Source organism: Gossypium raimondii, chromosome 3 (genome assembly GCF_025698545.1).
Source record: "Gossypium raimondii isolate GPD5lz chromosome 3, ASM2569854v1, whole genome shotgun sequence".
Lineage (NCBI taxonomy): Eukaryota > Viridiplantae > Streptophyta > Magnoliopsida > Malvales > Malvaceae > Gossypium > Gossypium raimondii.
Window position 1 is genome coordinate 56399167 of NC_068567.1, and position 13490 is coordinate 56412656.

General features: G+C 33.2%; 1 protein-coding gene and 1 long non-coding RNA gene across 2 annotated transcripts; one reads left to right on the forward strand and one right to left on the reverse strand.

Moving 5' to 3' along the window:
* Positions 1-968: 968 nt before the first annotated feature.
* Positions 969-2557, reverse strand: LOC105794858 (uncharacterized). The gene is made up of 4 exons (XR_008194092.1): positions 2089-2557; positions 1908-1970; positions 1470-1825; positions 969-1346 (listed from the first exon to the last, which is right to left on the reverse strand). It is a non-coding gene; the product is annotated as an uncharacterized LOC105794858 (long non-coding RNA).
* A 3539-nt stretch (positions 2558-6096) lies between these two features.
* LOC105794856 (ethylene-responsive transcription factor 9) lies at positions 6097-7105 on the forward strand. The gene has a single exon (XM_012624222.2). It carries the CDS (start codon positions 6151-6153, stop codon positions 6817-6819), a length of 669 nt encoding a protein of 222 aa, XP_012479676.1. The 5' UTR covers positions 6097-6150; the 3' UTR covers positions 6820-7105.
* The last annotated feature ends 6385 nt before the right edge of the window (positions 7106-13490 follow it).

The following is a 13490-nucleotide window of genomic DNA, read 5'->3' on the forward strand; positions in this document are numbered from 1 at the left end:
ATATAGTTTTAATAAAATCCCTAATCCTTTGAACATTACCAATTTTAGGCCAATCAGTTTATGTAATGTGCTTTATAAATTGTTGGCTAAAGTTATTGCAAATCGTCTCCGTATTGTGATTGATAGATGCATTGACTTAGCTCAAAGTGCTTTTGTTCCTGGGAGACTAATTAGTGATAATGTTTTATTAGCTTATAAAATTCTTCACACTTTAAAGAATAAAAGATTAGGGAAAAAAGGGATTATGGCATTAAAACTAGACATGAGTAAAGCATATGATAGAGTTGAATGGGGCTTTATTGAAAAAATAATGAAAAAATTAGGGTTTGACTCCGAGTGGGTTGATATGTTGATGAAATGTGTTTCAACAGTATCACATTCAGTGGTTCTTAATGGTGTCATTGGAGAAAGATTTTTCCCGTCTAGAGGCCTTAGATAAGGAGATCCGTTGAGCCCATTTTTATTTCTTTTTTGTGGTGAGGGACTTTCTAGTCTTCTAAGACAAGCAACGGAATGAAATTTAATTCGAGGAGTAAAGACTAGTAGAAATGGTCCGCAGATTTCACATTTGTTATTTGCGGATGATTGCATTCTGTTTGGAGAAGCCACACAAAGAGGTGCTACTGTTTTGAAGAGTATCTTAAAGGAATATGAGCTAAGTTCGGGCCAATGTGTTAATTACAATAAATCCACAATCTTTTTTAGTACAAATACGCAGGAGGAAGGAAAAAGGGTAATTGCTTGGATGCTTAGTGTTCGCAGTTCAAATAATCCAAAAAGGTATTTAGGACTTCCAAATTTAGTGGGTATAGGCAAGAAGGCAGCTTTTCAAAGTCTGAAGGACAGATTAAAACAAAGAATTGACAATTGGAGTGTTAAGTATCTTTCTCAAGGTGGAAAATAGGTTTTCATTAAGGCAGTATTACTGTCTATTCCAACTTATTCTATGGCGTATTTTTTACTTCCTAAGTCTTTATGTAACGAGTTGGAAGGTATAATAGCTAAATTCTGGTGGGGGGAAATCGGTGGAAGAAGGGGATTCATTGGTGTGCGTGGAAGGATGTGTGTGTCTCGAAAGAAGCAGGTGGTCTTGGTTTTAGAAAACTTGATAAATTTAATATTGCATTATTAGCTAAACAGGGCTGGCGTCTTATTAATTTTCCAGATTCTTTGCTAGCTCGAGTATTGAAAGCTAAATATTATCTGAATGCGTGTTTTCTAACTACTCAATTAGGGAATTTGCCTTCGCTTACCTGAAAGATTATCTAGTCGGCAAAAGGCATTCTGGAAGGAGGACTTTGCTGGAGGGTTGGTAAGGGGGATCGTATTTCTGTTTGGAAGGACCTCTGGATTTCGGGCAGTGAAGAAGACAGATTGCAAAATCAACAGAGAGATGGAAATATTTCATTAGTATCGGACTTGATTTATGCAGATAGAAGAAAGTGGAAAGATGATATAATTATTAATACCTTCAATGCGGAAGTTGCTAAAAAGATTTTGCAGATTCCTTTGGCAACGTCAGTAAATGAAGACTTCCAAGTCTAGAGAGGAGAACCATCTGGTAATTTTTCAGTTAGAAACGCCTACAAACTATTACAGGAGGGTACTCAAAATCCTATTAATTTACAAACCGAAACTAAAGCCTTTTACAAAAAACTATGGAATTTACAAATCCCCTCGAAAGTCAAAATTACAAAATAGGGAATTTCTTGGAATTACATTCCTACTTTTGCTAATCTGAAGATTAAACGAATAGTTGCTGATGCCCAGTGTCCTCGATGCAACAAAGAAGAGGAGGATTGCAATCATATCTTTCGTGGATGTCCTACAACAACATAAGTTTAGAGACTTTTACAGTTATCTTGGCTACTCAATAATACTCAGGACAGTTTATGGAACTGGCTTACATGGGTTTTTAGTCAAGGGTCAAATGAACAGTGCCGACTTTTCTGTTGTGGGCTTTGGGTAATCTGGACAAGCAAGAACAGATTTATATATGAAAATAGACAAACAACAAACAGTGATATCTCTTTTAAAATCTCAAATTTTATTTCAGAGTTAAAAGGAATCGATGAGAGGAAACTTAACTTGGCAGGAAATGGTGGTCCGAGAACTAAAGAAAGAATAACGAGTGTGTTAGTCTTCTTTGATGCAGCTTTCGATCAGCAACAAGCAAGATCTGCTTCAGGTTTGATTGTTCGAGGTGAGGGAAGGGAGATTTTGGCTTCAAAATCAGTAATCCACACCAATATAGCAACTCCATTCGCGGTAGAGGCACATGCAGGGTTACAAGCCTTAGAGTTAGGAAGGTCTATGGGGCTCAAAGACTTACAAATAATAGGAGATTCGAAAACGATTATCAAAAAGTGTCAAAGCTCAGAACAAGACAAATTGACTATCGGAGCTATCATAAAAGATATCGAAGAAATAAAAGTCATTTTTAACAGTATTGGCTTTTGTCATATTCCTATAACAGAAAATATGTATGCCCATTTGGTTGCAACAGAAGCTTTAAAGAAGGGAGAAGGACATTACCTGGTTGGGGCGGTTCCGAATATCGTTCGTTGAGCAGTGGAGAGGGAGCGTCTAACATATCAAAATTGAGAGGAAAGAGATGACTGTTGAAAGGAGTAGCAGAAGGTTAAAAGATTTGGGGAAATCTGCTAATATTAATGGCTATGTCGGTGATGGGAAATGAAAAGATAATGGAGGCCAGCTGTTTCTTGTTCAACTGAGATTTCTAGAAGCTTTCTTTTACTTTACCGTCAGTTTGTTTTTATTTATTTTTTAAGGCCAACCTTATCAGGTTTCTTTGAATTTATGGGCCATTACATGGGCCTGATTTGTTTATTTCTTAGGATTTGTTTTAGGTTAGTTAAAACTGAACTTTTAAGCCTATTTGGCTTTGTTTTTTTTTTTTTATCTCAGTTGAAATTTTCAAAAAAAAAATCTAGTCCGTTATTTTAAATGGTTGAATTTTGATTTAGTATGAGTTAGTAGTCTTTGTTTTATATTTACATTCTAATGGTTAAAGAATTATGATCTAGTTTAAACTCTTGTAGATAAATTTTACCTTTATCCTTAAGAGTTTGAGGTAGCTTGAACTCTATGGCTTGGGTGCCTATAAATATGGCCAACCTCTTTAATGTGTATTCATCTTGGAATTTTTGTTGTTTATGAAAACACTTTGGAGGTTTTTTTATTTTATTTTTTGAGAATATTCTTTTCAGAAGAAATTTTAATTTTGTTTCTTTCAAAATATTTTGTGGAAATTCTTTTAACTCTCAATTTGTTAAAGATCATGCTTGAAGGGTCGTTTGCCATTCTTCTACCTAATTGTCTTTTGTGAAACATATTGTTTCAAGGAAGAACAATATTTCACCTCTTTTTTGTTCACTTCTCTCTTCTCCCAATCTCTTTTATTTTAATTAACCTTTATCTTCATCTTGTGTTTAATTTTTTGTTTTCTCTTATTTTCATATTACAACTTGAATCCATCCTATCCAACAAATAGCTACTTACAACATTGGTGGAACTGCCACTGTCGATTATTAATGAATAAAGCTTCCCTTTATCAAGCAACGTGAATGGAAGATATTGGAGCATTGCTCATCATCATCTTTAATTTGCATGTTCGAAGTACGATGGACAACAAGACACCAAGGATGCAAAAGATCCTCACCAATAGTAGGTGGCTCTAACACTTCTTCCTTAACAGAACCCCTAATAGGGTTATCCTCAATCAAATCTATCAGGATCTTCTAGATCAGATTTAGATGTAATTTCACTATTATCATGAATAAGCATTATCCATTTACTTGGACATTCATAATGGAAATACCTTTACCATTGCATTTGAAACATCAAATCTCTCGTTTATGACTCTGAGAAGATGAAGTAGCAACATTTGGCCCTTCCAATCCCTTCTTGAGAGCCTTTTGACACCCATTCTTGTACCAACATATTGAATTGAGCTTTGAATTGAGTTACGAGGCCTTGTAACAAATTAAGCCCGTCACGTCCATGAACCCAAAAATGACTTTTGATATTCATATCAAAATGTTCATCCAATGGAAAGACTCAATGCAAACTTGATGAATATGAGTCAACTTTGTGATCAAAGTATCATGTGAGGTTAGCTAAATAAAACTATATATGAAGTATGAGGCTCGAATGATAAGTTTGTTATGGAAGGTGCTAGAGCTTTTGATAATTGTTAGGTTGGTGCAAAATAAATCTAACAAAAAGGCTTTTCATTATGTAATCAATATGTTGATTTATAAGTCGACTCACATGAAAAAAAATTCTTTTTTAATAAAAAAGGGAAAAATATGCATAAAGGGATTGATATTTGTATTGGTGGTAGTCAAACTTAATATCCATAACTAAATCTAAACAATTAAGTGAATTAGCATAAATTTAATTTTTATAAATAATTAAATACGATGAAAATAACATGAAAGCAACACGAATACAATGACATATAAAACAATTTCTTAATGTAGAAAAAGCTGAAACCTAATTCAACTTTTGATCATGATATTCATATGGTTAGTTATACTTAGTATTATGATTGAGTTCTTAAAGTATTAGTATTATATTAATTATGTCCTTTAGTTAGGCTAGCTATTGATTTGGGCGTTAAATGCAAGTTTGTAGTTGATGTGAATCGTACTTAAAACAATTTGATCTAATTGTTAATACGCCTACCTAATGTATAAATAACTTGAATCGAACATGTAAAAAAAAGTCAGTATCATTCAATGTATAAAAATGATCTGTGATATATTTGAGCTGGCATTTACACCTACGCTAATGGATAGATTGATGAAAGTGCTCAACTAATACAACATTAATACTTGAAGAACTCAATCAAAATATTTTGAAATTTGTAGGCTAATTTAGAATTTAAGTTATAGTTCGAGTACGTCTTGATTAGTTAACCCTATTTATATTAATTATGGCACATACTATTATCTAATACTTAATGCATTTGTATTGTGTTAATCTCTACTTTTGCGTCATATTTTGATCCAATACATAAATGAATCAATTTAGAATTAAAATTAAACCATGATAATAAATTATACAAAAATATAATAATTTGAGACAATGATTTCTACATTTCCAATAAACTATTTATTAAAATTTTATAAAAAATTAATTAATTTTAATCTATCTTAATAGATCAAAATTAAAATGCGGACCGTTCAATGAATTTAATTCGATTTAAATAATCAAATCCCATATTAAAATATTCTATTCGAGTAAAGATTTATCCGATTTTAATTTAGGCATATAAAATAAATGATCCGATACCAAATATTTCTTAATTAATAGTTTAAAATCCGTGTTATTTGTAAATACAAAAGTTGTAGGTAATAATCATAAATGTATTACCATGGAAGTTTTTTTGTGTTGAAGATAGGCGAGGTTTAAATTTTGAGTTATTAAATTTCAACCCACAGGGTTTTGGATGAGGCGCGACAAAAAATCCTAAGACGGAAAATTTCAAAATTCAGAAATAGGGGTAGGGGAGGCGGATGACAGAAGCTCATAAAGGGAAGCGCTATGAACACGCGTCGCTTTGTCCCTGCCTTTCCTTTTACTCCTTTCTCTCTCTTAACTGTCGGTGTTATAAAGTGATTCCGAATATTAGCTGATACTGTCAGTTGCAAGAATTGGTCATCAGTCATCACTTAAAAGCACCGAACAAATCTCCTTTTCCCCCCCACTTCTGCAAAACCATCGTGCTCTACACGCTCTACACTTATTTAGGATCTTGTCTTAATATTGTACTTCAATTTCCAAACCCTTAAAATTAGCACAATGATCTATAATTTATTAAATTTAAATTAGTGGAGAGTGGAATCCACTCAAAAAAGTAGAAGCGTGAAGGGGAATGCAAAGCGGTGAATGCAAAAGCCGGCACAACATCAACAACCTCGCCGCTTGTCTCGAAATTTCCGCGTGACACGTACACTCGTACAACGTATCACATTGTCTCCTAACTTGGGCGGCGCCTCAGTCAAACAACTAATTGACTGCACAGCTTCCTAACTCTATATATTAAAACTAATCCATACGCATTTGACTCAAACAAAAATATTTACAACTCAGAGAAAAAAAAAAAAGGGACAGCAAGTTTTTATGGCTCCCCAAGACAAAAATGCGAGCAAAATCTTGAAGAAAGCTAAAGTTACTGGAAGTACGAGCAGCCAAGAGGTGCATTTCAGGGGAGTAAGGAAGAGGCCATGGGGTAGGTACGCTGCCGAAATCAGAGATCCCGGCAAGAAAAGCCGTGTTTGGCTTGGTACTTTCGATACGGCTGAGGAAGCTGCCAGAGCCTACGACGCGGCGGCGCGTGAGTTTCGTGGACCTAAGGCTAAGACCAACTTCCCTTTACCGGATGAAACCAACTGTTACAAGGGCCAGAACCAGCAGAGCCCTAGCCAAAGCAGCACGGTGGAGGAATCTGGAAGCCCAACGGTGGAGCGTGGAGTCAAGACCTTGTCCGGGGCAGTAGGGAGATTCCCTTTCGCGTGCCACCAGCAGCTGGCTCTGGGTGGTGGAGTCGCTAATGGTGGGATTAGCGGGGTGACTCGGTCGCGGCCGGTTCTATTTTTCGAAGCGCTGGGGGGAGCTGGCGTTGTTGGTCAGGTTTATCCGGTTCGGTTCGATCCGGTGGGAGTACAGTTGGGTATGGGATTTGCAAGTGTAGTCCGAAGTGAACCGGACTCTTCATCGGCCATTCATTGCAAGGCAAGGAGACCTGGCCTTGCCCTCGATCTTAACCTTCCTCCTCCAGTCGATGCTTGATGTTTTGCATATTTTTTTTTAAACGGAAAACGCCTTTTCATCATCTTAAATTTAGGCATCTGAGAGGTAGGAAGCTATGATAAACAAGAGGTGATAGTAATCCGTGTTTTGTATCATTTTAGACACGGTTTTATCCTTTAAATCCGATGTAAATAGTTTTACGACAGTAATCCGTGTTTGCAAACTGAGAGGACAACTATGATCCATTATCTGAGATGATTTTGTTTATAACCTCTCGTTCAAAAATTAACCATTCTTTTTTACTTTTAATGAGAATCTTTCCTAATTAGGCTGTTGTTCCTGTTTTCAATCCTACTTTAGGAACTTAATCCTGTTAGTTTTGAAATTGGATGCCTTTTCTCTGAATGGATTAAAATAATGAGAAAATGACTGGGGAACTAATTGTAAGAACTGAAACAGTTGTAGTTTATTTTTCTATTCTCATGTACTTCCTTTTCCGCAACAATCCATACCAATAGTGACGAAATAAAAAATTTAAGTACGAAAGATAGCGTGCGTTACCGACGGCAGATTTTCAAGAGTAATGTATATAATAATACCGTGTTTATGCTTGACAGATGGGGCGTGATTATGGTGATAGCCGGCAGGCACGTGTCTGTATTATATTTTTGCCACCAATTAATTATCATTTAGTATTTATTAAAATTTGTATGTGGCGGCAGTAGGGGTAAAGGAAGAAATGGACCCACGCGGCAAACCGAAAAGCATCACGTCAGTTAGACCCGGGACGCTTTCTATTTCAAAACCGCTTCCCCTTTCCCCAATGGGTCCCGCTATTCGTCGGCGAAATCTGTGGAGTGGATTCTGCGCTCTTCTTTAATGATGTACCGTAATTACACGCGCTCAAGTCGAAATGATTAAACAATTACACCGTTCACTGTTGTGGCGCGTGGAATGCAAAAGTTAAATGTAGGGGGGAGAAAGGACGATGAGCGGCTCGTGAAGGGTGGTGTTGAGTACGGCGCATAGAAGCCGCAGAAAAAGTGTGACGTGTGGAAGTGTGAAAAGGCAGAGGAGAGGAGAGGGGTCATAAAGCATTGCCGCCGCTGTAGGTTTTGTTTTGGGGTCATTGTCTCTGGGGTAGTTGTTGAGTGGGGTCGACCCTTTTATTTGGGTGTTGGATGATTGCGAGCCAAGTGTCTTGGGCACGTCAATGCAATGCAACCGTCAATAATAATAAGGAAAGGAGACAAGGCAAAGGCAAAAAAAGGTGAGTGGGGGCTTGGGCGACTATTCGTAATTGCTAAATGCTAACATCACCGCCCTTTTCTGGACTCGTTGTGGGGGAACTCGTGGCCCTATCACAGTGAGGTGCCGTGGGTTTTGTGGCGCACGGAACTTTTTGGCTAAACTATTATAGTGTTAGTTGTGCCTTGATTTTGAAACTTGGTTTCAAGATACCACAGCAATGTTCAATTGCTGATGAACTTTTAAATCTACAAACTACAGTCCATCTTCCATATCATCTATCCATTTTTTAGATGATATAATAAGTTGGCTCTCATATCAATTTTTTTATTAACCTTTGAAATTTTGATTATATTATTAGACGAAATTTTATAATATATATTAATTGCTGCATCTTAATAAATATGTAAATGTAATTTTATTTTATAAAATATTATTATTATATTTTAATATGAAATTTAATATTTTATTGACATATAATCTTAATTAAAATTTATTATTTATCATTTTATTTTTGAAAATTTAAGACCTGAAGTTGTCATAAAAAACTAATTTAATTTCAATTTTATGGTGGTTGAAGTGATGGATGAAAAGCTATTGTAAGAAGAAAAATAAAATATGAGAAATCAATTCTACAATAAATTTGAATGTTTTAATGAAATGATGTTACAGATAAATATAGTTAATTGTATATAAAAAATTTTAGGATAAATTACATCCAATGTTATAAAAATAATTAATAAGTTTACGTTTTAATCAGTCAATTTCAAAAAGTTACAAAATAATCATTGAACTATTCAGAAGTTTTCATTTAAGCCACTAGGATGTTAAAATCGTTATAGTATGACCTTCTACGTTCGAACTGCATTCACTAATTGAAAGCTCTCATTCCCTTTCTTTTTTTACTATATAATTTTTTTTTCACGAAATAACTTTGAACGTCACATATTTGTGAACTGAAATCTAAAGAGCTTTTTTCTCCCATCATCGATATTGACCAACAGTTGACTTGAATTTAATGTATGTTCTTTTATTTGTGAATGGGTATTGATTCACCATACCGATTGTTAAATCGTCGCTTGGAACTCGCTAATTGAACTTTTAGAAAAAAATTAACCATCTAGTGACTTAAATAAAAATCTTCAACTAATTTAATGATCATTTTATAATTTTTTTTTTAAAATTAAACAGCTAAAACATAAAATTACTAATAGTTTAGTGATGTTGAGTGTGAATTACTAAAATACTTATTAACGACACAATGACACAGTAGTTAAGTCCCGCATCCCAATTACCAGGCTCAAATGTAATTTCTCCTCTCTTAATTTATAAATGGATTTTTTAAGAAAAAGTTTATTAATTCAAATAAATGTTTAGCATTATATAAAGCTAAGGTTGTAAGATGTTGAGAGTAAAAACAAAAAACAAAAAACCTGTCTTTGCAAATATGGATTAAGAAAAATTAAAAATTTAGGTTTGATATTTGTGGAAATTTTTAGATTTATTTTAATATAAGTTTAGATATATTTAGTTATTACTTTAATAATGATTGTAATTATTAAAATAATAAATTAAAATTGTAAAAAAATTTAAATTATATTTAATTTGGCTATAGGGACTGTTTTGAGAAGCTTAAATTTGGGTATAATAGAAGAAATCATAAAGTGATATGAAATTGAGCAATGATGCCACTCTTTAGAGCCGACCTATATAATGTAAAATTGTTATCAACAAAATCGAAATAGAAATGTGTACGGTGAAAGATAGCTGGATTAGATACCAAGGACGGACCACGATGCAAGGATTAAAGGTGAAAAGTCACCTACATTTAATTTTAAATATTGGTTGAGGAATTGTCTTTTTCGTTTTATGGATTATATGGTTGATGTTTTCTGCGTTTCAACATTAGTCATGTTGGGGCTTAAAGGAGAAAATGAGGAAAGGCAATTGTGGTAACGTCATAGTCATTCCAGCATTCATAATAAATAATTCGTTCATTTTGGTCATTTCTATTAAAAATTTTAATGAAAAATTTATATGACTTTTTTCTTTTACATGTGAACCACATGGCACAATTTACCGCATTATAAATGTTGCATACCAGGTGAAATAATTTTTTTTTCATATTAATTGTGAACAAAAAACAATAATTAAATAGTTGAAAACACCCCATAGATCCAAACCCATCCTCTTAAATTTGAAAAAAAAATTTGTTCTTCATCTTTTGAAAAGTAATATGAGATTTATTAATACAATATAAAGAAGGGTAACTCTATGCTGAAAACAGGGAAAAATCAGAGAGAATGATATGATAAATCAATAAATAACGACCTCAAACACACCTTCATCCACAGCAAACTTTGCTGAAATTAGATAAGGCCAAAAGAAACATTCAAATTTTTTCCTTCAAATTTTCTTGAATTTTAAACATATGGGATTTTTTGTTGGTTATGAATTATGCTTGACTTGTCGAATTTGGTCCATGAGGGGGAAAACGAACAATGAATGTTATGCGATTTGGTTGCTTCTTTTTTCAATTGTCCGAATGGGGTTTCTTCTTCTATCAAAGTTTATTTTTTTTGACCAAATGTAGGGAAGACTGAAAAATAAGCAAAAATGAATGTAAAATATGATAAAATTTGTACTCTTTTTTCTCTTTTACTACAAACCAATTTTTTCTTTCTTTTTAACAACAAATGTTTAAAGAAAGAAAGCAAAAGAAAACCTAAAGTTTTGTTTGGGAGAATCAAAGGGATTTAAGATTGTGTACTTTATTGAAAATAAGAAATTAGTTTTGAAGGAAATATAAATACAAAACTGAGCATAAAGAAGAGAAGTTGAAGAACAGATACTTAAATAATCTAAAATATTTTTACAAAATACATAAATATTATTATCTCCCTAAAATCGAGCTTTTAATTAGATATTTATTATTTCCCCCTAAAGAAACATAAATTTATTTCCCCAATAGGCAAGTTAGGAAGTCTTACTCCCTTCTTGACTGCTTAGCTATAACCCTATTTTCTTTGTTTATGAGTAAGTTTTGAATGAATCATTCAAACGTCAACAAGATCATCAAGTTGAATTTGTGAGGCTATTGGTTGAGATGAATGTTAGACTTAATCAAATGATCGAAACCGTTCATAGGCAATTCGTGTTGAAGGTTCACCATTATAAGAGCTACGAACAGGGTTCATATTTTTCACAGTCTTCTAGTATTCAAGAAATTGAATATTAGTGGTGTGGTAACAAAGTTCACCAAAGTTTTTAATGTACAATTAAATGTCCATCCAAAGAAGAACTTAAGTGAAATTTTGTGCCTATTGTTAACTCTAGATCTAGCATTGTATCTGTAATAACCTGAATTTTTAGTGGTGTCGGAATGATGATTCGAGATCACTAAATCTGACAAACGAGTAGAAAATATTATAAATTTAGTAAGTATAAGTTAAATGTGAAGTTAGGAAAATTTTTGAAATAGTGAATAGTGTACTAGGAATAAATATTAAAATAATTAAAATAAAAAAAACGAGGTATCGAGACCTCGAAGATTTTAAACCGAGCCATAAATATTTTTAGAAATATTTATAGAGTGTCATTGAGTTGGTATTAAAGTTTCGTTAGAAAATTTTAACGTTTGGATAGTTAATTAACTAAAAAGGACTAAATTGGGAATAGTGTAAAATTTGTTAAATTGTGATTAAATAGCTTAAGTGACTAAAGTGGAGGGATTTAAAAGGCTATTAGGCCCAAATTATATGGGCTGGACGGTTGGGTAAGAAAAATCAGCAGAATGTAAGGAGAAACAGGGGCAAAATTGGAAACTTAACAAATTAAACATTTAAAACAAAGACAAAAGTGAAAAATCTAGAGATCTCTTCACAATTTATCAGCAAAAACGCCATAGGAGGTCTGGAATAAGCTGGTTTTCATATTTTTGAATCATGTAAGTTTAATTCTTGATTATTTCTTCTAATTTTGTGATTTTGATACTTTTACAATTAGGTCCAACTAATTATTTCATTAGTTTTTGATTCCATGGCTGATTTTGAAAGTTACCATTGATTAGTGTTGGATTTTATGATGAATAAACATGAAATTGAAGCTTTAATTTTGTTATATGATGATTTTATTAAGTAATTTTGATAGAAATTGATTTTAGGGACCTAATTGTGAAAAAGTTGGGAATTAAGGTTTGGTGTTGCGGTTTTGAGTATGAAAGGCTATGTAGTAGTCTAAAATAGTTGGAAAAAGGTGTTAATTGAGAAAAATTAGATCAATTGAGGGGTTAATTGAGTAGGGATCATATTGTAAAAACTGTAAAGTTTGGGGTAAAAGTGTAACTTCGAAAATTAAAGGGCATAAATTGTGAAATGAATTAGAATTGAATTAAATGCTGATGAATGAATAAATTTGCATTTTAGATCGAGAACACAAACAAGTCGAGGAAAAGAAAAAGTAGCCGATTAGTCCCTGAACTTTTACAAATTCTGCAAATCGATCCAAGTAAGTTCATATGGCTGAAATTTAATGATTAAATGTTAATTTCATGAATTATACAATGTATGGTGAAATGTATTTATTGTTGAAATGAGAATAAAATAAAATGTGAAAATCGAATAAATGATCAAATTAAGTGGAACGTCAATTTGAGTACTTACGATCAAGTGACAAAGTGATAAGTGGTAGTTTTAGCTACACTTATCTGATCAAGAAACAAAGTGATAAGTGGTTACACTTATCGATCAAGAAACAAAGTGATAAGTGGCTACACTTATCGATCAAGTGATAAAGTGATAAGTGGTAGCTTCACTACACTTATCCGATCAAATGGTAAAGTGATAAGTGGTAGCCTAGCTACACTTATCGATCAAGGACAAGTGATAAGAGGTCATATGGCAAAGTAAAAGTGAAGTACTCAAATTTCCATAACTGTTCCTTAATTTTGATCAAGGATGGTAAGTGACAAATGGGCCCAAAGGAATTATGGTAAAAGAATAAGTAGTAGTGAGTTTATACCAAGGAACTCACCAAAGATTGTGGTTGACAGTAAATTTAGTAATGGTGTATATTGTATAAGTGTACAAGTGTTTGGTAAGATTTATGTTTTATGCCTATGAACTTACTAAGCTTTTCTATAAGCTTACATGTGTGTGTTTATTGTTTTGTAGATTAACGTATTTATACATTCGGAGGATCGGATCTACATCAAGAATCACACTACCGGATATACTCCGTAGTTTATGTTAAGCAACTTTTGGATTTATATGGCATGTATAGGGAATTGAAGTAAAAGTAAATTTGAATGTTATGGTTGCGTTAGATATCGAAATATATACATGTTTTAGTTTGAAATGGTTGATTGGTTGAACTTCATTAGTATTTAAATGAAGTAGATGAAATCTGGAATTGGTTGTGATTTGAAATTTGCGGGAAGGTTAGACAATTATAAAGGGTTATAT